Below are 26,482 nucleotides of genomic sequence, written 5' to 3'. Positions count from 1 at the left end.
TCTTCAGTTTTGGCTTACTTGTTTCTGATGTTTGGGCAGCTGATATGTCAGCCTTTTTCCTTTAAGGTTTCTGTGTTGCAAGTTTTACAGGAAAAGCCTTCGCTAGTGGGAAATTATGAAAATATTTTGCCCATGCCCATGTTTTCTACTAGCACTTTTACACTTACAGACTTTAATTTTAAGAGTTCAAACTTCTGGAATTAATTTTGGGGTAAAGATTGCTGTGGAAAACTTGTGGTAGACTTATTCCCCCTAAATAGTCAGTCAAATGCATAATAACACTTTGGTGAAAAATTCATTCCTTGTCTACTGACTTTAAAATGTCCTTATTCTACTGACTTACAATATATTTTTTTATCATATATTAATTCTCAGATGTATTAAACCCATACATTTTTAAATGATAAAAAGCTACTCTCATATAAATAGTGTCTGAATCTACTTACAGTCTTGTAGCATATTATTCTTGATTGGACCAGTTTCTTCTCAATATTTATTATATGAAATAATATTTTTCTGCTTTCAAATGTTTTTCAAAATAGCATTCCTTAACAGTTTTGCCTTTTATTCTTATTGAAAATTTTATGCGAACACATTTTAAATAAATTGTGATTTTTGCCTATGAGTCAAATATATTGACAAAATTTCCTTTGATATATATTTAATACTTCTACTCTTAAGTTTTAATCAAATAATTGCAACTGTTGAATGTACTCTTATTTATAAACTTCCTACAGTTTTTTCTCAGTTCTTAGCCTTTCAATCTATCCAATCTCATTTACCACTATCCATATTTCTAATGCAAACAAACAAAAATCATGCTATGTGATCTTCGGTTTGGTTTAACAAAACAGAACAAAACTCAAACACAGCAAAATAAAAGTCTGCATGTTTCCAAGAGAGGTTGGATATCACATTGTCTATGATTGAGGTTAAAACACCCTGAATTGGAAAAGGTTTAACTAGTCAAAAGTACATGAAAAACTTCCCTGATTCAGTATTTAAAACATATAAAGTATTTTAAAACAATTCTGAAGGAACAGAGGCTTTGCTTTTTACAGCCAAGATCCCATGTGTGTGTGTGTGTTAAACCTAACGCCCCTTTCTATAATATAGTTCAGGATGTCTCTCAGAACTGTATTTATGAGAAGTGTCTTTTGCTACAGGACCCAGCTGATATGTTTTGTTTTATCATGGGCTTGGCAAATAAAGTTCAAATGTTCAAATAATGCAGATAAACACTAAAAAAGTCTCTACCAATCTCTGCACAAAGATATTAAATGGAATTAGGTTATCAAGACCACCACACACCTTCCAATGCTGCTGCTGCATGTTTTCCCCAGAATACAAACTCTTCTCACTTTCACTTTGTAACCTGTTTATTGCACATAAGCCCATAACACTGAAGAATCATTACTACTGCTCATTCTGTTGGAAGTTGGTGAAGCCTTAAAAAGGTCACATGGAAGAGTACCCAGTGGTAAGAATGTTATAGGTTCTCAATATCTGCTACAGGCTTCCAAAGAATTACTGAAAAGTAGATCAACCACAGGCAATGGAAGCACCACATCTCTGGTATAAACAGCACTAAGAGGCAACTTGTTCAGGTCACAGACGAGAATGCTGTCATATCAAGTTCAGAACTAGTTCACAAGAAAAGAAGAAGGAAGAGGAGGAGGAGGAGGAGGAGTCAGGTGTAGAGAGCAAGGGAACAATGATGCTGAATGCACCCAGCACTATGAAGGAAGACGAACACACACACACACACACACACACACACACACACACACCCCAACTGACCAAACTGAAAAGATCAAAGAGGAATAGTTAGGGTCTGGTAGGGCAGCATACTTTGCTGAAATCAGATAAGTAATAAACAAACATAAATCTGTGTTATTATAAGAGAAGCTTTGAAAGACTGACAGTTCAGAGGGCCAAGAGGATGATATCACTTGCCAAGAACTTTTGCTTGGCAAGCTGAGAACACAGTAAGCAAAAGTGGCATCCTTTTCTAATGGAATTTGAGCCACATCTTTCATTGTTTCAAAAAGACATCAAGTGCTGCTGGACACAGTTCCCACAATGAGGAGCTCTGCACTGAGTGTTCCCTTCCCACTGGAAGTATTACATATGTTAACTGTTCTTTTGTCTTAATCCTATGTGTAAAAGGGAAGGGATCACCACAAAGAGTGTATGGATAGCACTATTACTTCATTTATTCTTAAGGCATTATTGAGTAGTATTAGTTATTTACCCTACCTGGGCATGACTTACCCTACCCTGCTTTGTATAGATAGATCATCAACAAATCACACACACACACACACACACACACACAAAATCCTGGGTGCCTGGTTATATGCTTATGCTGGAGACATCCAAGGAAGCAAAGATAAACAACATGGAACTACTTAAAACAGCTCCATGGAAAATCAAATCAGGGGCTAAAATGGAGACTGAAGCTGAAGAATCCACTGCTAATGGTAATTTCTGAAAGGACAGTGTTTGAAATTTTAATAAAAAGGTAAAGAAAGAACAAGATAAAGATTAGAAAGGAGGACATGACAAGCTAAAAAGGACATGCCAAGGTCCTGAAGAGTTATAGACCTGGAAATTTAGAAAAACAAAACGAAGCTGGAAAAAGCAACATAACAACAGCTGGAGTGAGGCTGAGGGCCGAGCAGTAATGCTGTCTAACAAAGCACGGAGAACTTGCTTACATTTGCATCTCTTCATAGGGGATGGGCAAAGGGCTGGCACTATTTAGAGAAGAAACTCAAACAGGCTGTTCTCAGAACAGGTTTAGGAGAAGGAATAGGGAGACTGCCAAAGAGCCTTCTGTGGAGAAGGTGAGAGTTTCTTAGGGAGTATGGAGACACCTCCATGTTCCCTGAACAGCCACCCTTCGTTAGACCTAATACAACACAGGGTGGTTGAAGGCACACTGTTCCTCCCATAGGGCTAAATTTTGTGGCAGCAGATACAGCTTAAGATAAAAGTGAGGCAAGATATTCAAATGGATTCAGCCACGTGGACACTGAGAGCAATGAGTTCGGCTTCTTAGCAGGAGGCCCGTGTGTGACTTGAAATGAGGGTAGATGGTTACGACTTCAGTCTCCCATTTAAGTCAGGTCATTTACATGTACTCTTATCATGATACAATGTCAAAGCAGTGCCTGGGGATGGATGTCAGAATTCTAGACATCACTAAGCTGAGTGCTGTGAAATTCCTTTCCTGATCTAAGGCTTTGAATTCCTTCCCTCCTCTTACCAGTCCCCCAGGCCCTGTTTATCTCTGCAGTTCTCTCAATGTCCTAATTTAGCAAAGTTTGAATTTGTTAACCTTAGAGCACTGGCTAGGATATATTTTTTGGCATCTCCTTTAAAAAAAACAAAAAACAAAAAAAAAAAAAACTAAATAAAGTCCTGAACTTTTTCTCCACCTTGGTTATGGATTTTTTTTTTTTTTTTTTTTTTGGTGGCTCTCAGAGCTTGATTTAAAGGCTTATTTTGGACATTTCATACATGCCTAGAAGCCTTAGGCAGTGGGAAACCTTTTATTATGCCTAATAATATAAAGTCATATATAATAGGATAGCTTTATCAACTCCTAAACTAATAATCATTTAAAATTCTTTAAAAGCTGACGAAGAGTAGAATGGGGCCTAAAAGTTATCCAGTGACTACCACTTGAAATGTAGTTCTCTTCTGTCTTCTAACAAAGACTGAACTCATATGTTAAAACAAACAACAGCTATTTGCTTTTATTACATTTTGCTACATTTATGTGGGTTATTTGAATAGTCAGAAATGTAGGGAAAAAATTCAAGGGGTTAGAATAAAAGGTACAGCAGGCTACTTGACACAAAGCAAATACATGGGAATCAAGATCTTATTGCGATGCAAAGCAAATGATCCTTTTCCTTCCTCAGATATCTAGCCATTCTAGGGATCTGACCTAGTGTCAGATGGCTGACTTCACAGTGAGAAGAACCCCTTAGTCAATTCAAATTCATGCAACCTAAGCAAAAAGAAGTATGCTTGCTCTACAACTAGTAAAGGAGCCAAAGGAAGAATGCTGACTGGCTCAATGCAGGCAGCACGCTCATTTGTTATCTAGCCAGCAAGGTCAGGCTACTACGCTGAGTGACTAAGTCAACCCTGCCCAAATGAGAATCTGCACATCTCTTCTCAGTTAAAAGAGGCTTTAAGAACTAAAGATATGGGATAATGTTTACATATGTGCCTGAGGGTGTGCACGTGCACACACACATACTCTGTCTCTTCCTCTCTCTCTTTGCATATTGTTGGAAGTAAAGATATCTATTGTGGGTACAACTTCCTTTACTAAACTGGATAGGGGTTACTATGCTGGCACATGACCTTTAGCTCTGAGCTTTCCTCCATTTGAGGATTAAAAAGATGAGCAGAAAGTGTAAACATAAAAAGCTTTGAGAAATATGGAGTGCTTTATAATAATTGTGTAGTACTACTATAATATGTGAATAACTTGATTTTTTCAGCAGATTATTTTTTATTACTTTATAAATAATACCAATCAAAATTTCCACTTCCTCCCCTCCTCTCACTCCCTCCTGCTCCCCCACTCACCCTCACCCTTCAGCCCTAAGAGAGGGCAGGGTACCCTGCCCCGTGGGAAGTCCAAGCCCCCCCCCCCCCAATTCAGGCTTAGGAAGGTATGCATCCAAATAGAATAGGATCCCAAAAAGCCAGTACTTGCAGTAGAGACAAATCCCAGTGCCATTATCATTGGCTTCTCAGTCAGCCCCAATTGTCAGCCACATTCAGAGGGTCCAGTTTGATCCCAAGCTTGTTCAGTCCCAATCCAGCTGGAGTTGGTGAGCTCCCATTAGATCAGGCACACTGTCTCAGTGGGTGGACCAACCATCGTGGTCCTGACTTCCTTGCTCATCTTCTCCCTCCTTCTGCTCTTCAACTGGAATTTGGGAGCTCAGTCTAGTGCTCTGATGTGGCTCTCTGTCTCTATCTCCATCCATAGCCGGATGAAGGTTCTATGGTTTTATTCAAGATAGTCATCAGTCTGACTACGGGACAAGGCCGGTTCAGGCATCCTCTCCTCCACTGCCCAAGGTCCTAGCTGGGGACATCCCTGTAGATACCTGGGAACCTCTCTAGAGCCAAGCCTCTTGCCAACCCCAAAATGGCTACCTTAATTAAGATATCTTCTTCCCTGCTTCCATATCCATTCTTCCTTCATCTCAATCATCCCACTCCCACCAAGCTCTCCCCAACCCTCCCCTTCTCCCTTCTCTCTCCCCCTCTCCCTTTCCCCCCATTTCAGCCCTACCCCCATGCTCCCAACTTTTGCCTGGCGATCTTGTCTTCTTCCAATTTCCAGGAGGATTATATATGTTTTTCTTTGGGTTCACCTTATTAGTTAGCTTCTCTAGGATCACAAACTATAGGCTCAACGTCCTTTGTTTATGGCTAGAATCCACTTACGAGTGAGTACACACCATATTTTTGGGTCTGGGTTATCTCACTCAGGATTTGACATGTTTTCCCTGGCTAACAATACAGAAAACAATACTTTTTCAAGATGCTGGGCTCACCACAGTTCAGTCAGACACGATCGTCACTGTAAACCGTCAGTACCCTACAGTAGTCATGGTTGTGAAACTAGGGTAGCTGCTAGCTTAAGTCTCTATAGTGCATTGTCAAGTGACGATATTTTCACCTGTGATGACTTTCCTGAAGACAACCATATCACAATTCAAGTAGCATCTGTATAAAGAGGTTAATGAGAGAACAGATATTCAATGTACCCTTCCATCCACACGAGGAACCATTTTATAATGCACTTAGCAACAACAGAAAATCAGGCCTACTGTGATTTAAATAAATTGTAATTTACTTTTTCCTTCAAACAAGTACTCCGGTCCTAAGTAACCTTTGTATTTACAGTAACGGGTTCAGTGTCAAGTCCATAATTATTGTGTCTGGCTTATCTACTCCATCATGATTGTACCTGGTTTCTCTTATTCCAGGAGTCATATTCACACTGCAAATGTAGAAATGCTGAAGGCCTTTTGATGAAAACAAAGGCACTCCAGAAATACTCAGGCAAACTCTATCTCAATAGCCTGAACCACACTGAAGTGCTGCCACGTCCTAGGCGTGACTACTGAGTTTTCACAGCTGCTAGAATGGAGGAATACAGAAAAAAAGAGAAAAGATTGCAGGGCATAAGAGCTTATCAGCTGGCTGCTTGCCTTGCATATTCGTGCACAAGGCCTATGCTTAATTGCAAGTATGCTTTCAAAACAACAATTTTAAGAACCAGAGATCAGACAACTAAACAAGACAGCCCACAGTGTGTCACAAATACTGTACTAAGGTACAAAGAAGAGCAGGTGGCGGTGACAAAGCAGGACTCCTGACAGCACTGCGCTTTATCAGCTGCTTTAAGAATATTTTCAAACATGGTGATGGGATATGGTTTAGTTTGGACACACAGCAAAAAAGCAGAAAATCTAGGTACATTTACAAATTTAAAAAAATTAACCTTCAAGCTATGCTTTTATAATTATTTGGCTCTGTATTAAAATATATTTTTTACAAACAGAATACATCTTAAAGAGAGCTGGGAGGGATATATGGAAGAGTTTGGAAGGAGAACAGGGAAGGGGAAATGTAATTTATACTATAGTCTCAAAAATAAAAAATAAAATCTAAAAGATTGGTGTATTATATGTAAGTCAATGTACTGATTGTAATATTAGAGCTTTGTAATGGGTTGTATTGAAGAAAATTAAGTAGTAGATACACAGGAATCTATGTAATATTTTACAATAAAAATTGAATGTATAATTATATTAAATTGTAAGTTTAATTTTTAAAAATCAAATTAAAATCTCCATAGAATATATTTCAAGTTAATAAAAAATAAATAGAAAACTAATTACATATTTTTACAACACGTAAAAACCTACTTTATAAAATATCACCTATAACCTTTGATATTAAGAAAAGCAAGGGGTGCAAGGAATCAGTAAATTCTACTTTTTAATCATCCACACATGTATCAAGCAATTGTATATAATAAGGTTTTTATTTTTGGAGGGGGGGGCCAAGACAGGGTTTCTCTGTCGCTTTGGAGTTTATCCTGGAACTAGCTCTTATAGACCAGGCTGGCCTCGAACTCACAGAGATCAGCCTGCCTCCGCCTCCCGAGTGTTGGGATTAAAGGCATGCGCCACCACCGCCCAGCTATAAGCTATTTTCTAAGTTATCCTCAGAAACAACAATTAAGACATCATACTACTGGCCAGGAGTGATGGGACATACCTGGAATGCCAGCACTGGGGAGGCAGCAGCTACATAGCAATTTCAAGGTTAGTCTGGGCTATGAAAGATGGTATAAAAAAATTAAAAAAATTAAAAAAAAACAGCAATATGGTACCCTACTACTATTGTGTGGACAATGATTATCTCATAAGGAATACAACTGACAGCTCACAAATGTAGCAAATTTTCTTATTTTCATATGTTTGATTTTACTTTCCCAATGGTAACTTCATTAAGTAAATCAGACTTATCGGTACTTGTGTAGGATGCAAAAATGGACTGGGTACAGCTTAAAGGTAGAGCACTTGACTAGTATCCTGAAGGCTTGGGGAAGCAGGGGATGAGGCTCAATTCTTACCACTATTAAGTAATAATGATATAACTAAACACCATCAAAGTGACTTCAAAGAAAGAAGAAAAAAACTAAAATATATTCAAGAATCATTACTATGACCATTATGAATTTCTTGGCTATGTAAAATTTTAAATAATCATGAAAACTGAAATACTATATAAAGAAAATCTATATGCCTTTGCTAGGATTCTCATATTAACGGCTTACTATGTTTGTTTTTGCTCAGTTAAAGAGATAGAAATGTACACACATTATTCTGAAATGTTTGAAAAGATTTTTTTAAACTTAATAGTCCTTGATGCTAAAATACTGTAAATATACCACACATGAAGAAGGCTATTCCTCCACCTACACCACAGTGCTATCATGCTTAGACTATGCCTAGAAATTCCCTGGAGTGAACAGACATTTGTGCACACCTCTGAAGGAACACAGCCACATTAACACTTGGTACAAACTTACTCTGGCAACTTGTGTTGACATGTACACACACACAAATATATGCTATAAGGCAGTGTTTCTAAAGGTCTCAATGAACACATGCATTTTGACCAGTAAGAATTCTCCCTCTCAACAAATGCAACCACAGAATTCTGTGTCACAAATTCAAATAATGAATCCTACTTTTTGATTTAAGTGCTTTAAATAAATATATGACTTAGTATTTAAGACACACAGACATTTTGAACTTATCTAATTTGAAACTGGATAAATAATACTCTGAAATGAGATAAAATGCCAGAAAATCAGCAGCATGTTTAAGCCTCTGCAGCACTTGGTATGAGCTGCCCACTACTAGTGCTAACAATTAGTCAGGGCTTTATAGCATTTACAAAGGTTAAGAAAAATGTTTATATAAACTCTAGCTCACATAAATGTGTGGTTTTCAGAGAGTCAAACAATTGTAGCTGTTTTCAAATATCTAATGTATTTAAATTTTTGATTTATAATGAGGGAACAACATAAATATAAAAATAATTCTAACTCTGAGTTTGAAGAGGGTCCATGAGGGAATGAATCAACATATAACTATTACAATAATGACGGCACTGTATAATTCATCTCTAAGTGTTACAGGACTCAATTCTCCTTTCCTTCATTCAGTATTATAATTATGTGATATGTGTTTGCTGTAGCTAATATTAGTGAAATTACCACTTGCTCACAAACTAAAAGAACAGGGTACAAAAGCTTTTTGGTTACCTAAAAAAGTATCCCTAGCAGAAAAACTAACTACTAAAATAGAAACAGAGTTGGGTTTGTTGTTGCTTTGGTTTAACTTTTCCTACATGGGATTAAACAAATTCCTTACATGGTTTTTGATACAACCTAATATTTCATAAACATCTTTGAACAGAAAATCATAATACAATACTTACTGTGACTAGTTCATCAGCTTTAATTTGTTTGACAGAATCAACTTTTTATAATCAAGTTCATGGTTCTCAAACACTGACATATTTGAAATAACACCTATCACCAACAAAAACGAGTGCTTTTTAAAAGGTAACACGAGACTGTTGTACAGTTTTGAGTTGTCCGCTCTAGATTTTTTTGTCAATGCTGTGCTGTTACTTATTAAAAAATAATAATACCAAATTATTTCCACTTACCAAAATTCAGTCCTTATTTTAAATGACTTTTTGGTTTGGTTATCAAATGTCTGGGAGGATAGACAACACAAATGCTATTGATACAGTCAGTCTCTGCTATGTAAAAAACGTGTAGTGTCCAAAAGAAATGGTACCCCAGACTTTGGGAGGGTACGGTTGTGCAAACAGCAACTCAACCGCAGACAGTAAAGCAACTTCTGTTTTGAAAGCACAGTGGCATTGTCCTCCTCTGCTGGCTGCCTGTGTTTATTGACTGACATAGTCTAAACAGTTAGTCTGCTGCCGGTCAGCTCTGTTAGCAATTTAATGCATTAAAAAATGTTTTGTTATTTTCGTTTTCTTATTTGGAAGGGAGAGCAAGAAAAATCAGATTAACTGCTCAGAACATACTGACAGTTTTATCCTAAGATAAAAATATATCAGTCATATGAAGGGAATTTCTGGGCTCCTTGGAAAGTATAGCAATTACTTCTATTCCAAGTGAACTGAAATTTCAAATGTGGCAATTGCGAAGTGGATCATATATGACTCTCACATGAAACTGCTTGAGTGAACAAATTTCATTATTTACTTGAGTTTAAACTTTTATTTCATTTTTATTATGTGTACTTGTTGGTATGGATGTGTACATATATGTCTGTGGGTACAGGTACACACGCACTTGTCTGTGCATTTGTCTACAGGCCAGAGATGTACAACTGGGTGTCTTATTTCTCTAATTTGACAGTCAGTGAACCTGAAGATTGCTGATTTGAGTAGACTGTCCTGAGAGTGACATTCAGGGATCTGCCTCACCCTGTGCCATGTTCACCCCAGTGCAGTGGTTAGAGGCAGATGTTATTTATGCTGGCTTTTATGTAGGTTCTAAGTTTGCATGAGCAGCAGCTACTTTCCATTTGCTCAGCCTAATAAATATGATTTTTCTCAGATAGCCATTCAACCCAAAGGGGAGAGGTTCTCAAACTTTTATGGCATTCAACTATTTTACCAAGTAATATCCATCTAAAATCACTCTATTTTTAAACCTTCAGACTTTCCACAAAAGCTTCTGGTATTTCTTATGCCTCCCTTTACAATTAACTATGAAACAGGTCACCCAAAGAAATACATCAGAGCCAAGTAGTAGTGGCACACACCTTTAATCCAAGCACTCAGGAGGCAGGTGCAGAAGGATCTCTGAGTCCAAGGCCAGCCTGGTCTACAGAGTGAGTTCCAGGACAGCCAAAGCTACAGAGAAACCCTCTACGTAAAAACAAACAAACAAACAAAGCATGTCAGAACTCATTAAAACTCCCCATGAAGGGACAAACAAAAGGGAGGGGAAAAAAGAGACCAAGGGAACAGGAGGAAACAAGAGAAGGCAGTGGTAGGAAATAAAGAACAAAATATAGAATGTGCATGTATGAGGATGTCATAAAGAACCACTGTTGTGCACAATTAATATATACTAATAATCTCTTGAGAATAGGCGTTCAATTCTGCAATGAGCTTCCTATAAAGCATTCACTTCTAAAGTGACTGACATCCTTGTAGAAAGTTTCCACCCAAGTTTTTCCCTTTTGTATCAATTTCTCACTTAAATTCATTCTGAGTTATAAAACGTCTATATAACTGAAAAGATTCTGGAAGATCAGCAAGACCTCAAAGACAGCTCTTTGAGGAACTGAAATGAGATCTGAGCTCCCAGTTGAATCGTTCTAAGGAGTATGCCAGAAACCTTGGGACCAACTCCCAAATCTAATCCACCACAAACTCTAGCCCCATATACACAATTATCTGTCACAAACACCTGTGCACTGATATATAAAGTACCAATCTCAATCTCACTACATATTCAATGCTTTAAGCATGATACTGTCACTGTTTACTGGAACACGATTCCACAGTCTTCTAGAAAACTCTTTTCTAGATACTACCTTTCCATACACTTGTCCTATCCAATAGGGGATCAAGCCCCAGAGAGTATGTATTTGAGTCTTTAAGACACAATTCTCCTTCTTCCTCAGTCTAGTTCTGCTCAGTCCATCACACACTGAGAAATACCTTCTCAGTCTCCAATGGCATTTTCCTCCATCACACCCCACACCCTAGCATACAAATTTACTACCAAAACTTATATAGGTTCCTCATCACATTGAGTGCAACCGTTTTTCTTACTTTCTCATTTTTCATTGCATATATTTTATACACCAGTTAAATGCGATTACCCATTCACGGAAAGTAGGGCCTGATCTCCAGAGGTACTTGATTCATGTTCCTTTTCTTGAGACAAAGACAGGACAAATGGATCTGTGCCATTCTTTCTCTTATTGAGTTTAATGAGAAAGTTTTCTTAAAACAGAAAAGAAATGCATATAACAAATCATACGCGAGGGATTTTAAAAGAATAGGCATCACTAATTCACAAAAGAAGTTGAAAAGTTAAAAGTCAACCATACTAGAAGACAATCCTGAGTTGTCTTTCCTACAGTTCACTACTCCAAACTTCTTCAAAACAACCTAATTTCTTTTATAATTTTACTCTATCTGAATGTATATTTAAACACTCTCTGATTTTATAAGGTAATATTAATGAGTTTGCAAACTACACTTTAAAGATTTTTTCACTTTATAAGCATTTATTAATTTTACAAAACAGTTTCATTATAAGATTTAGCAGAAGTCTATGATACACTTTGACCATCTTCAGCCTCACTATCACATCCTGCTCTACCTCCACGGTCTCACTTCTCTACCTCCAAGCCCTTCTGTTTTCACGTAGAATCACTAGTGCTTTCTTTTTAATTATTATTCTTATATGTACACAAACATATGAATATATAAACACAACCTGCTGAGTCCACTTAGTGTTGTTCATATATGTATGTTTTTAGGGCTGACTACTGACCACTTGGTACTGAATTCTCCACCTCTCAGCACTCATTAATTGCCTATAGCTCTTCATCTAGGGGTGGGGCCTTAAGAGATTTTCTTCATCAATGAAAAATGCCAACTGGGGCAAACTGCAGTATTTTAAATGCAATGTTATGATTTGAAGACCCTTTCACATTAACGTGTGTAGCTGTAATGCCTTATTTTCAGCCTCATATTCTACTCCTATGGATCGATGTCACAACTGTTCCCAACTCTGTCAGGAGAAAGGAAGTGCTATGAACATTCTTGCACATACCATCTGATATGCACAAGCATAGCTAGGGACAGAATTTCTAAGTACACATTCAACTTATGATGCTTTCCCCAAAACCAATTCTACCTAATAAAAAATATCAATGTCTAAAACCTATGTATCATTTTTTTTAACTAGCATCTATAACATGCAAAGTTATTCGTAGTCTGGTTAAATCTCTGTTGACATATTTGTTGTCTCTTACAGTGACTTTTTTCTTTATTTTGGATTTATATATGAGGGACTGTTTAAGGTGTGAGTTTACAGTAGAGGCTACTATGGATCGCAATGCAGAGATTAAGTAACCTTGGGATGACTATCCCGAATTGGTCAATATACAACGTAACACCTAAACCTAAGGCTCAGGAAAAATCTAGGAGGAGAAAGCAGGAAGATTTTAAGAGCCAGCAGATCAGGACACATAGAGCAAAATCATATCTATGAGATATAATAGGAAGCTTTACCTATGAAAACTCACTAATATGGTTGCCTAAACAAGATCTGCATAAAGAAATATAGGAGACACACCACTGTGGATAGGGGAAATTTTACAAGGTCATTCCAGGAGATGAAGGACTATAGGAAATCAATAACTACCAAGAGAGGGAGAATCAGTTTTCTCTAGGGACAAGCTCCCTGGGAAGTTCTCCAATGCCAAATAGCCCTAAATGCACGTACAAACATGAATGATGACAATTAAAGGAAAGTTCATAGAATTAAGGACAGGAATGAGAAAAGTTGGAGGAGGGGAAAGAGGGGTGGAAAAGATTATAAAATCTTCAAAAAAAATAAAAATTTGAATGGAAAAACCTTAACTAAATTTTAGTCAAGAGTCAGAGGCACCAAACCTTGATAGAGGATATTCTTTAATACACTGATGCTTAGAACTGTGCCAAAGAATCTTTCTTTTAAAAAAAATTTATTACTATCAAAAGGTGCAGACCATTTCAAGGAAAATCATCAAATGCAACAAAAAAAATTGTGGGTGGAAAGTATGAACAGATAATTCCAAGAAATATAGAAAAGTAACAAGCTGGGCTGGAGAAGTGGCTCAGAAGTTAAGAGCACTGACTGCTCTACCAGAGTCCGAGTTCAATTCCCTCCACATGGTGGCTCACAACCATCTGTAATGAGATCTGATGCCCTCTACTGGCCTATAGGATATATGTAGGCAGAATACTGTACATATAATAAATAAACAAATCTTTAAAAAAAAAAAAACCCTGATTTTAAAAAAAAAGTAAAAAGCTATATGTAAACAGTTTCTCAAGCTGATTTATAAGAAAAAGATAACACTGCTATGCATAGCTGACACTCCTTTAATGCCAATGCTTGGGAGGCAGAAGCAGGCAGATCTGCAAATTCGCAGGCTGGTTTACACAGAATGACTAACCTACAGCAATACAGTAAGATCCTGGTTCCAAAAATCCACATGGATGGATGGATAGACAGACAAATAAATAGATAGGTGATAGAAAAAAAATAAAAAGCCATGAGTGGAGGGAATACAACTAGGAAGGGAAGACTCAAAATATCCTTATCTGCAGATAGTCAGTGTTATTACAGAAAGAGTCTAAAACTCTACCGGGGATCTCCTACAGCTGGTTAATACTTTCAGCATAATTGCAGGATACAAAATAAGCACATAAAAGTGAGAGCTTTCCTATATGTAAATGATAAACATGCTGAGAAAAAAAAAACAGAAAAACAAACCATTCACAACAGACTCAAAAAAAAAATCTTGGAATAACTCTAACAAAACAAGTGAAAGACTGGATAATAAAAACCTGAAGTAGTCAAAGAAAGAAACTGAAGAAGACAACAGAAAATGGGAAGCTCTCCCATGCTCATAGACTGGTAAGATTAATATTGTGAAAATGGTCACCCTACCAAAAGCAATCTACAGATTTACTGCAATCCCTACCAAAATTCCAACACAATTCTTCACACAAATTGAAAAAATAACCCTAAACTTCATACAGAAATACACACCCACACACAGATCCACACATATCCTCTCAGAAGAACACAGAACAGGATAACTAACACAATCCTGAACGATAAAGGAACTGCTGGAAATACCATCATTCTGATTGGCAATCATAGTACAGAGCTATAGTAATAAAAACAGATACTTTGATCAACAGAAAGGAATTGAAGAGCAAAGCATTAAGTCCACACACAGACACATGAATTTTGACAAATCAAAAATAAAAAAGGAGAAAAGATAGTGATGTGAGGCAATGGTGTGAATTCTGTCAATTATATTTTAAATAAATGCTGATTGGCCAGTAGCCAGGCAGGAAGTAGAGTCAGGTCAATGAGAACAGGAGAACTCTGGGAAGAAGGAAGCCCATTCCTCTGCAGTCCTGGCCCAGCCACAGAGCAAGCAAGATGTGACTGCCTCGCTGAAAAAGGTACTGAGCCATGTGGCTAGCACAGACAAGGAAAATGGGCTAATATAAGTTGTAAGAGTTAATAAGAAGCCTGAGCTAATGGGACAATCAGTTTATAACTAATGTAGACCTCTTTGGGACTTAAAGATTGTGGGAACTGGGCAGGACAGAAACCCCGGCAACAAGATAGCATCTTCAACATATGGTCAAAATGAATGGCTGCATGTAAAAGAATAAAAGTATTTTCAACCTGTATAAAACTTGAGGCTAAGTTAAAATTCAACTCCAAATGAATTAAGACCTCAACATCAAAGACCTGATATCTTGAATCTGATAGCAGATAAAGTAGGGAATGGACTTAAATCAGTGGCATAGGAAAGGACTTTTTAAACAGGTCTCTAAGAGCACAGACATTCAGACCAACAACTGATAAATGGGGCCCCAAAAACTAAAAGGTTTCTGTATAACAAATGACAGCATAATCCAAGTGAAGAAGCAGCCTATAGAATGGCAAAAGAAAAAAAAAAAACTTAATTATACATCAAAGTTAGTATCTAGAATACGCAAAGAACTAAAAACAAAAACAACTTTGCAAAAAAGAAAAAAAAAACGCTTTACGAATGGGGATAGAGTTAAAAAGAATTCTTAAATAATGTTTCATTTAGCATCCTTAGCCATCAGGGAAATGCAAAGATAAAGCTGCTTTGAGATTTCATCTTGTGAAATCTCAATCTGAATGGCCAAGATTAATAAGACAAATGCCAGACAAAACCCCAGTTTGGAGGAGGGAAATGAGCACTAAATCCTACCCCAAGCCAAGAAGTTATTCCGCAGCGACATGACAATGAGTAAATTAACCACCAAGGCAGGCTCCACCCATGCTGAGAAGCAGTTGGCTACCATAAATTGTACTCCATGTTTTTGGCTTTGGTTTGTAAGAGAATGGGTAGTCAGAAATGGAGAAATATTCAGGAAGACTTTTAAGAAGGAAAATAAATTATATGATATTCTCAAGTAAATAAAAGCATTAATCTTAAAAGAAACAAAACTACAGTGGTTGTTTTAAGAAGTTTATCATTATTGAAATAAGAGTATGAAGACAGAAGTCCGGCACTGAAGGAGCATGGAAGCTGCCACTGTGTCCTAACAACTAGGAAAAACTGAATGTATTAGTTACTTCCACACTGTTGGGATAAGATACCCATCAAGAGCAACTTAAGGAAGTACATGTTTGTTTTGTCTAACAGTGTGGAGGTCCTGGGTAAGAAAGTCACAGAAACAGAAGTTTGGGGCAGTGGGCTGCAGTGTGGACCCAGGCAGGAGCAGAGAAGAATGCTACTACTCAGCTAATTTACTCATTTCCGTCTCAAGACTCCAGCTCATAGAATGGCCATGACACTCACAGTTAAAGTGGGTCTCCCCACCTCAATTACCTAACGTAGATAATACCCCAAAGGCATGAGCAGTGTTTTGTCTCCTATATCACTATGGATCCTGCCAGGAGAACAATCAATGTCAACAATCACACTGAACAAAATGAAAATATAAAAACTCATCCATGGGATCCATGAGAGAAATGATACCAAGAATTGCTTGTCCTAATCAGAGCAGAATTCACTAATGGAACCAGTGCCTGAGTAGGAAAACTTAAATGAGAGTGACCAGTGAATTCCAGTTGTTGGAGACTCAGTGTAAGACCAGTCTGATGCAAGTTAAACTCCAGTAACAGAAGGATACCTACATTTCCATGGACTCTAACCCCTGAAATTAGACCAGGCGCTCACATTGCTATCTCAGTAATAATAGATACTGTATTTAAAAACAGTAATGGGGACAGAACCAACAGTCTTGCAAATGCTGGCCAAGCACTCTACTGAGCAGTATCTGCACCTTTTTGTTTAGTTTGATACAAGGTATCACTAATTTACCCAAGCTGTGTTTTAGCTGTGAACATTGTGCCTTATTATCTCAAGGAGCAGCAAACAATGACGCCTGCACCAGTGGGCCTCAAAGGATAACCTGATTTTTAAAAAGCACAATAGACCTAAGATAAATTTCAAAATAAAGACACACACAGTCAAACAGTATGTAAAAATTTGATCAATATCAATGTCAGTCAGGTACCAGGCAAAATAAATTACAGTAAGAATAAGCTATATATATAGGTATGGGAGAAGTTGGGGAAGAAGATAAATATGATTAAAATACATTATAGGAAATCCTCAAAGAATTATAAAAATATAGTTTAAAAATAATAAATATGTTAGTTAGCAGATAGACAACTTAAAAGAATATGAAGAGGTAAAAATCCATCTGTAATAAAATAATACAGATAATTTAAATCCCTTCCAGTAAAGGTATGAATACCTAAGATTTACCTAGGATTATGGACTAACTCACCTCTTAGTTTAACTATATACAGACATAAAAAGAGCATCAAGATTTGTTAAGTGACCAGGTATGGTGGTGTACTATAATCTAGTAGTTGAAAGGTTAAAAAAGAGATTAGAAATTCAAGGTCATGGTTGGCTATAGGAGACTCTGTATTTAAAAAAAACAAAACAAAAACCACCAAGAGAAGAGAGAAGAAGGAAAAGGAGCCATTAAATGAAAGTGAAAATTATGCTGCTATCTTGTCTACATACTTATTTAAAGTGCTCATAAAATAGATAGCTAACTGAGAGAAGACTATGAAAACACAACACTTTTAGCAATGATTCTTTCTGACAAAAAAACGAGATTCAGATGAACAACATGGAGTTCTTTGATTTGATTATTATATAAAACATTTCTATCAGTATTACAATGATAGTCTTTAAATTGGTTTTTACAAGTTTTGTAAAGAAAATGTAAAAAGCAAAAATGGAGGAATTTTGTATTACCACAAGATGACGAAAGTAGTCATTAACTTATTTCAATCACTACCTGAGAAGATTTCAACAGTGTTACTCCACACAGGAACCTGACGTCATTAATTCAAGTCTAAATACAGAATTTTAATTGATGTGTCATTTGGCGCATAACTCTACAAGTAGTTTAGATGAAGCCATGAACTAATCCAAGGATTAAGTAAGGTGTTGGAACTTGAGGAGTTTTTGGAACCATGGAGATCTGCCTCCTCATTCTACAATGAAGAAATAGAACAAAAAGACCTGTCTTTTTTAGATAGACAACTAACTATCAGTGCACTAAAAGAAAAAAGAACTCAACCTTCTTGCTTTTAGTCCAGGTCTCCACTAAATCCAATTTATCTCATTCCAAGTAGTTTGTAATGATCACATGTACTTCTTGAATTTTTTTTTTATTTCCTAATCCCATGTTCAAATCATCTGATTAAAAAGAATTTCAGATTTATGGACTGACTCCAACATAGAGCCAAGAAAAGTTAGTATGGCCAAGGAATTTTTAAATTTCCTCTTATCTAATGTTATTGATCTTAAAAGAGAGAAAGCCATTTAAGTAACTTGCTACAGCCAAGGGAAGAGACACAAAACTACAGAGGACCAGCTGTCCTGAGTCTTGGGATATTCTTCTATATTTTACATGAATTTACAGAATAAATCAATACTCACTGGCTAACAAGATGGCTATGAGGGCAACTCCCTGGATTCTTCTAAACTAACTTAACTGTTAAATAAGCAGGACCAATGAGCTGAGCTCCATAAAATCCCCTGCTCCTTTCCAAAGCAAGGTGTTTTTAAGATGAGCCTCAACAGGCACTAAATAATGGGTTCCCAGAGGTAAAACTGCTCCATGTCATTAGCAATTTTTGAAAGTTACATAAATGAAGAGCAAAGCACCAAAAAGGAGTAACATTTAGGAAGTCTCAAGACCCAAATTTGAGCTGAATTAACAGTGGCTCTGTCGTTTTGGATTCAGCAGTGTCTTTCAGGTCATTCTCAACAGACACATGCACTCTAATTATACACCTGCCACAGGATTTCCTTTTGTGTGTGTGTGTGTGTGTGTGTGTGTGTGTGTGTGTGTGTGTGTGTGCAAGATGGGGGTGGCTCAAGATAGGGTAACTCTGTGTAACAATCCTGCCTGTCCTGGAACTTGCTTTGTAGACCAGCTGGCCTCAGACTCACAGAGATCCACCTGCCTCTGCCTCGTGAGTGCTGGGATTAAAGGTGTGAACCACAACACCTGGCTTGCCACAGGACTTCTAAGAAGTTAGATTTCATGAACCTCTATTTTTCAATTCTTAATATCTCCTCTCATTGTTGTCCTGAGACTACATCTACCATACGTACACAATGACAGAAAATCATATAAATCATATGCCATTATGCCAATAATCACTTTTCTTTAAAAACAGCATTCAACACTACTAACAAAAATAGATCTCAACAAGAATGCAACCAATCTTTCTGAAATTATTGATAGACTTCAAACCCTGTTCACAGTTTATTCCTCAGTTTGTATGTCAACATCAAGTAGCACTTATTACACACACACGCACACACAAACACACACAGAGAGAGAGAGAGAGAGAGAGAGAGAGAGAGAGAGAGAGAGAGAGAGAGAGAGAGAGAGAGGAGAGAGAGAGAGAGAAACAGTACAACCATCCAGATGATTTAGAACTTTGGCTCTCTTCACAGTCTTCATAACCTTAGTACAGGGAATGTAAGAAAGCAGGCTGAAAAGATGGCTCAGTGTCCAAGAACACTTGGTGCTCTTCCCAAAGACCTGAGCTCAATTTCTAGAACTCACACAGTAGCTTACCATCTGCAACTCCAGTTCTGAAGGATCCAAGGCATTCTCCTGGTCTTCGTGTGCACTAGGCACCATGAGGTACACAGCCATATACACAGGCAACACACCCACAGTAAGAACGTAAGAATACACCTGTTCAAAATCCTTTCCTTATGAAATAAATTTTCCTTTGGTCAGTCATTCTATTTTCCCATAAATAAATATAATTTTCTAAGATAATCTGTTATTTTCTCTGAGTGTGGCTGAAACCACCTTTCTAACAGAGCATGCTGCTTTTAAAAGATCAAGGTGACAATTTAGGATTTTGAAGAGGTCATTCAGGGTTTAGTCCCTCAGTAGGATCCATTCATTTTCTTATCAGTGAATCCAGTTGAATTTGATTTTACCCTTTGGGCTTCTTTATGGACTTTTCTAAATTCTACATTGTGACAACTTCAGAGGGCAAAGAACTTGGAGTAGGTAAAGCCTAGATTATTGAAAACGCAGTACTTTGGATAAATACTTCCTTAGCCTGGTCCCCATAAGAATCTTTACAATAGAGCTGGGAATTGATGTGTGACTTATGGGAAAACTAAAGAAGACTAGTCACTAGTAAGAGTTTCTGTTTCTCTTCCTGGGCCTACAGTAAAGGGAAGGAGGAAAAGGAGACAACAAAACTGTTCGTGCGAGATTTGGAGAAATCAAGAAGGAGAAGAGACCCTTGCCCTTTCCCTGCCAGATGTGAAAAGAAAGAAACTAGGCACACGCAGAATAGCAAGATACTCTACAGGGAAGGGAGGAGAGTCTGACCTGACCACCCCTTAAAGAATCCCAGAGGCTCTGGGATCCCTGTCTGAACTACCAGGGCTCACTGAAAAGGCTCAGAGGGAACATGTAGCTGAGAAGGTGAGCTGTCACCTGAGTGTCTGTGGTTGCTGTGTGGGTTACAGAAGACAAAAGCTACAGCTACCACAATGAATTCAATGGTGACAAAGGCTTATTGCCTATAAACAGGTGAAGGGCAAGTCATACACTGGCAGAAGCCAAGAGCTTAGGAAACGTATTGCAGAATCAGAGTGTCCCTCCACATAAGACCCAAGAACACAGATGTTCCCTGAATTCCAGGTGCCACCAAAAACAACAACAATAAAATATAATAGTACAAAATAGTGTGTATGCATGCACGTATATATATATATATGTATGTATATGTATATATGTAATATAAAAATGAGTTTATTTAACTAGCAAAAAGGTAAGTAAACAAAGTTATAGATGAGCACAGCTACAATATGGACCCCTCTTATAAATTCCAGCACTGACTGGAGAAGAGTGGTGGGCTTGAGAGTTTGGGTACGAGGCCACTGAAGAGAGTCTGCCTGAGCTAATGGTCCAGAAAGTGTTCATCTAAAGCCATACAGCCAAGCCCAGTGATAACTCTTCTACAGCCCTCAACAAAGAAACTAGAGCTCAACAGAGTGAACACAATCATCATCAATGAATCTCTCAACAAGCTCCTGCATCCCAGAAGGTCGTCTGTGAAGTAGTCATTCCTTCCGTACGTTCTCTGCACCTACAATGTTCTGAAAACCTCACCCTCCCTGACACAGGGCACCCAGAGCTCAGCATCTGTGGTCTTTCTGAACTCTGGAGCATGGCCTGTTTCATTTAATTCCAGACCCACTTTATCTTAAACCAATCAGCAGAGCTCAGCTGTCTGATAATCAATCTAGATCTCTGATGTGATGGATTTAAAATCTCTCCAAGTGTGTTCTTCTAGGAAAACTTTCATCCCCAGGGCACCTGTCTATTGTCCCCAGAGTTTCTACTGCTATGATGAACATCATGACCAAAAGCAATTTGGGGAGAAAAGGTTTGGTTGGTTAGTTTCTCAGCTTACAACTCTCCAGTCATTCTCCGTTACTGAGGGGCATCAGGACAGAAATTCAAATAAGAACCTGGAGGCAGGAGCTGAAGCAGAGGCAATGAAGGGGCACTGTTTACTGGCTTGCTAAGCTTGCTTTCTTATACAACTCACGACTACCTACCCAAGAGTAGCATTGTCCACAGTGAGCTATCCTTTCCACATCAATTATCAAATAAGAAAATGTACCACAGAACTGCCTAGAGCCAGTCCAATGGAGATATTTTCTCAGTTGAGGTTTCCTTTACTCAGATGATCCTCAGATACTGTCAAGTTCACATAAACACTACCCAGCACAGTAGCAAACACTCTCTCCAGTTGTCTTATAACTACTGTTTAGCTTAGTTTAAAAGTCTTCTTTTTCGACTTCACCCATTTAATCTATCACATGGCTTCTATCCTGGTTAGAACAGGAGTGTCATATCTACTTCGTCTCAAAACCTAAATAGACCACTTTTTCCACTTATTCTTTCCTCAACTCAAAAAAACAAACAAGGAAATTTCTGTCCTCCATTCTCAGATTATTCCCGAACACATCAACACATACATATATGCACATCTAGTAAGAGGACTGGGCAAATGTAGGATTCCATCTTGACCCTGTGCAGTGCACATGCCAATAACATGAGAAGAATAACTGCATTTCAAACATGCTATAGCACATTGCTCCTTGAATTTCTTTTACAGATTTCTATTTTAGTACTTGTCACTTTAATGCTAGATAATGTCTCGAATCTGACACTAAATTAATTAAATAGCTGATCTCATGCTGTAGCAGCTACTGTAATAGAATTTCTACTTACAAATAATATTTTCTGAAGGTCTAACTTCATGCTAGGCAGTGAAGAAAAGTCTAGAGGTTTATGTGGGAAAACCGATTCCTAATATATACAGCTCAAGGAAATGCTCTATATGGAGACGGTGTCCTTTTCCCAAAGTTGCACTTACTGATGAACTTGTTTTGCATAGTCTCCAACAGAGCTTGGTGAGCATCTTCAGCTTGTAAAGCGTGTGAACATTCTCTAGCCAGTATGGTGCGCACAAGATGTTCTCCACATCCTAGAAGTCCAAGAAAAACAACAAATAAGGAAAACAATACTGACTACTTTGCTTGTCTCAATAATATAAAACACCCTTGCACAAAAATTACAAAGTAGCTATGTAACAGGACAACCCAGTGAGGGAATGAAATGACCTCTATGAACAGTTTGGTAATTTTAGTAATGATATTCGATAGAATATAAACAAATATGGGGGTACTTAATCTCAAAAGAAAATAGTAAAAAAATAAAAGAAACCGTCTTTCAGCTGAACAATTTATATAACATGGGAATGTAGATTCTGCACCTAGGATTCTCTCCCAATCCACTAGTGAGTAACTACAAATCATCCTGTTGGGTGGTCTCAGCCTCCCATTTAATAATGGATCCACAGCTGTCAACCATTCATTTTCTTTTTGACATTCCACTTGCCTGGGTGGCTGGAGAGAAATGTAGACATCCAGGGGCAACCTAAATCTCTCCCTACCTTTGCTTGAGAAAGTCATACACTAGCAGTGTGAGGGACAGGATAAAACAGCAGCTTTCTTACATTCTTTAATACTCACATAACTTTTAGGAACTTTAAAAAACTACTTTTCCATAGTTTTAAAGAAAAAGTGTACTTTGGGGCTAAAGAGATGATTCACCAGCTTGTTCTTACAGAGGACCTAGGGTCAGTTCCCAGCACCCACAACTGTCTGTGATTCCAGACTGATGTGGGTACTGGATACACACGACACACATACATTCACACAGGCAAAATACTCATACACATAAAACAAAGAGAGGAAGGTAGTCATGAGGGAGAAAGGTAAGAGGGAGGGAGAAAATGTGAGGGAAAGAAAGGGAGGGAGGTGAGGATTTTAACACGAGATAAACTTGAACTGACTAGAGTAATGAATAGAAGTTCTACAGTAGTAGCTACTGCAAAAACAGAGTCAAAGAAGCTTAATTTAAGGATTGGTGAGTTTTAATAGAACATTTCTTGGAAAGGAGCAGCTTCCTTTCTAAAAGAAAAAAATTGTAAACATTTAAAGGTGGTATCATGATCCTCTGGGAACCTAAAAGAAAAGCATATTTCAGCTCCCTGAAGAAGCAGCTCCACAAAAGAGTGTCTAGGAGTCCAAGCAGAAGCAGGCACAACTCAATGTTTCTGCACTTTGCATACATACACATGAACACCATGACACACACACATACATGGGGGAAAACAAGTGAACAAAGGGCATCTCAACAATCATAATGAAGCTTGCACTAAAACAGCTAAATTAAGCAACTACTTTTAATTTTTTGACAGTTTAAAAATTATTTTTATTTTAAATACGTGCAGAAATGTCTGTACACTGTGTGCATGTGTGGTGCTGAGAGACCAGAAGAGGCTGTTAGATTCCTTGAAACTGGAGTTGCTGAATTGCCTGGGAGTGCTGGGAATCAAACCCATGTCCTCTCGAACAGAAGTGCTCTTAGCAACTGAGTCATCTCTCCAGTCAGAAACCACTTGTATAATGGCAAAAACATTCATTATATACAATAACCATTAAGTCATGTTGCTGCCTTTCATGTCAGAAATGTCCTCTTCATACATGCACATCTCCTCCTCTGTTCACACCTCTCCAATTATAACTTTCCTTAAATGTATAGGCAGATATGCACATAATGCATGTTATATGTACAATGTTCACTCATGCCAAGATATGAAAAGTATATGTAAGTGTAAACACAACTTTCAAACTGCCTGATATCTTACGAAAATGACATTTTAAAGATCTCTTTGGAAATATCTAAACCCAGACAAAACTCCCTGTGGAATTTAATATAAAGGATTATTTTGTTCACTAATGTTTGTTTTATAAGCAGAAAGAAATAAAACGAATAATTTAAAAACATGTTTGACACTTACTGTGTAAGGACATTGTGCTAAGTTCACAAAACCCCATAAATTTTAATTCCCTTTGGGCATATATTTGATGTGGAATAAAGAAATGTTATGCTTTGGGGTAATTGTGACAATTAGAAAATGAGCACATTATAAACTAAATGATGCTCAAAAAGTTATGTACATATGCCTCAAGTAAAACAGCTAAAACACATGAAGTTATGATATTACATCAAAAATTTAGATGTGTCAGGAAGGCATTTCCCTCTTATTAAATTTAGGAGAGTAAAAAGGGTTTACCAGTGATTGAGTTTTACTAAAAAAAATTAAAAATATTAAAATTCTGATTTATATTCTGGCATATTATTACCTTTAACATAGGGATTAGGACACCAAAACTTTTTCTACCATGTATTCCAATGGAAACTGGAATTTTTATCTACTAAATACCAAAGTTTCTTAGAACATACTGCAATAGAATTGAAGCTTGACTCAAATGTTACTTAACTTTGAGATTCATTCTTTACTCATACCATGAGAAATACATTTTTCACTACATCTTCTTTTATTTATATTTATTTATTCTGTGGAATTAATCTTCTGTACGTTATGTAAATTTGGCTGTGATTGGTTTAATAAGGAAGCCGACTAGCCAATAGAAGAACAGGATAAGGTTAGGCAGAAAAACCAAACTGAGGACACTGGGAAGAAGAAGGGTGAAATCAGAGTCACCAGGCAGATACAGCAGAAGCAGGACAAGTACAAAATGAGGTAACAAGCCATGAGCCACAGGGCAGCAAGAAAATGAATAGAAATGGGTTAATTTAAAATGTAAGAGTTAGCTAGGGCCAATGGTTTTGAGTCCTTTTTAAAAGTTTATTTGAGACAGATTGCAACTGCATAGAGTAGACCAGATGTGAATGCCAGTCTCTCAGCTGGACAGCCCAGTCTCTAGGCCCTAGGTTCTGGCACAAAACCCTGGACCCCTTCCCCACAAGCCTTAGGGACTAAAGCAAGCCTCCTATAGTCAGGCTGCCCCAGCACCCTCCCTTCCATCCCCAGCCATAGAACCTGCAATCTACAAGACCCCTTCCACCCCCAAATGCACCTATTGCCCCTAGCCCCAGCAACCTCGGTGGCTACCGAAGATACAGACTGCAACTGGATAGAGAGGACCAAGAGATGAGTGACCAGCATATCTGATGGACAGCCCAGTCTCTAGGCACTAGGTCCCTAGGCAAAACCCCCTCCCTGCCCCCGCCACCTCAGTGCAAGGGCAAGCCTCCAGCACATACACCCCCATATTGGAGTCTGCAATCTAAAAGTCCCACTTCCAAACCCACCCATCTCCCCAAGACTTCAGTGGCTCCCTGAGAGATACACAGTGACTGCACAGGGTGCATGAAGAGCAACTCCATGAGACAGACAGTGACTGCATCAGTCAGTCCGAGAGGTTCCCTGAGACACAGACACCAACAGCAATGATGGGATGAAGAGGGAAAGACACTGCCTGCACCAACTGGAGTAAGAGATGGGTAGATGCCAAAGCAAGGATACATTCAACAACCTAAAAGGCAATAGGACACTACCAAAACCTCATAGTCCTACAACAAGACCTGAACATCGTAACCCAGAAGCAGAAGAAAATGACCTTAAAAATAACTTCATGAAGATGACAGAGACCCTTAAAGAGGAAATAAAAAATTCTTTTAAAGAAATGGAGAAAAAGAAAAAAAAATGGAAAGAAATCAATAAACCTCTGAAAGAAAGCCAAAAAAAAAAAAAAAAAAAAAAAAGCAAACAAGTAAAGGAAGACTTGAAAACTGAAATAGAGCCAATAAAGAAAACACAAGTCAAGGAAATCCTGGAAATGAAAAGCCTAGGTAAATGAACATGAACTACAGATACAAACATAACCAAAATAATACAAGAGTTGGAAGAGAGAATCTTAGCTGTTGAAGATATGATAGAGGAAACAGATATATCAGTCAAAAAAAAAATAACCATTAATGCCATAAAACATCCAGGAAATCTGGGATACCATAAAAATATGAAACTTAAGAGTAATAGAGACAGAAGGAGAATACC

General features: G+C 37.8%; 1 protein-coding gene across 6 annotated transcripts in view; it reads right to left on the bottom strand.

Moving 5' to 3' along the window:
* The window catches only part of Tasp1 (taspase 1), a 357,326-nt gene that overhangs the window by 170,544 nt on the left and 160,300 nt on the right, over nt 1-26,482 (bottom strand). For all 6 annotated transcript variants that reach the window (XR_009057693.1, XM_057780148.1, XM_057780147.1 and 3 more), the window contains one exon: nt 22,427-22,537. Coding sequence is in view for 5 of the 6 variants with exons in the window: in XM_057780148.1 (XP_057636131.1) it covers nt 22,427-22,537 (111 nt within the window). In the remaining variant the exon portion in view is untranslated. The remainder of the gene's footprint in view (nt 1-22,426; nt 22,538-26,482) is intronic.

Source organism: Chionomys nivalis, chromosome 9 (assembly GCF_950005125.1).
Source record: "Chionomys nivalis chromosome 9, mChiNiv1.1, whole genome shotgun sequence".
Taxonomy (NCBI): Eukaryota; Metazoa; Chordata; class Mammalia; order Rodentia; family Cricetidae; genus Chionomys; species Chionomys nivalis.
The sequence above is the reverse complement of the archived record's forward strand: the minus strand, read 5'-3'. Positions and strand labels throughout refer to the sequence as shown.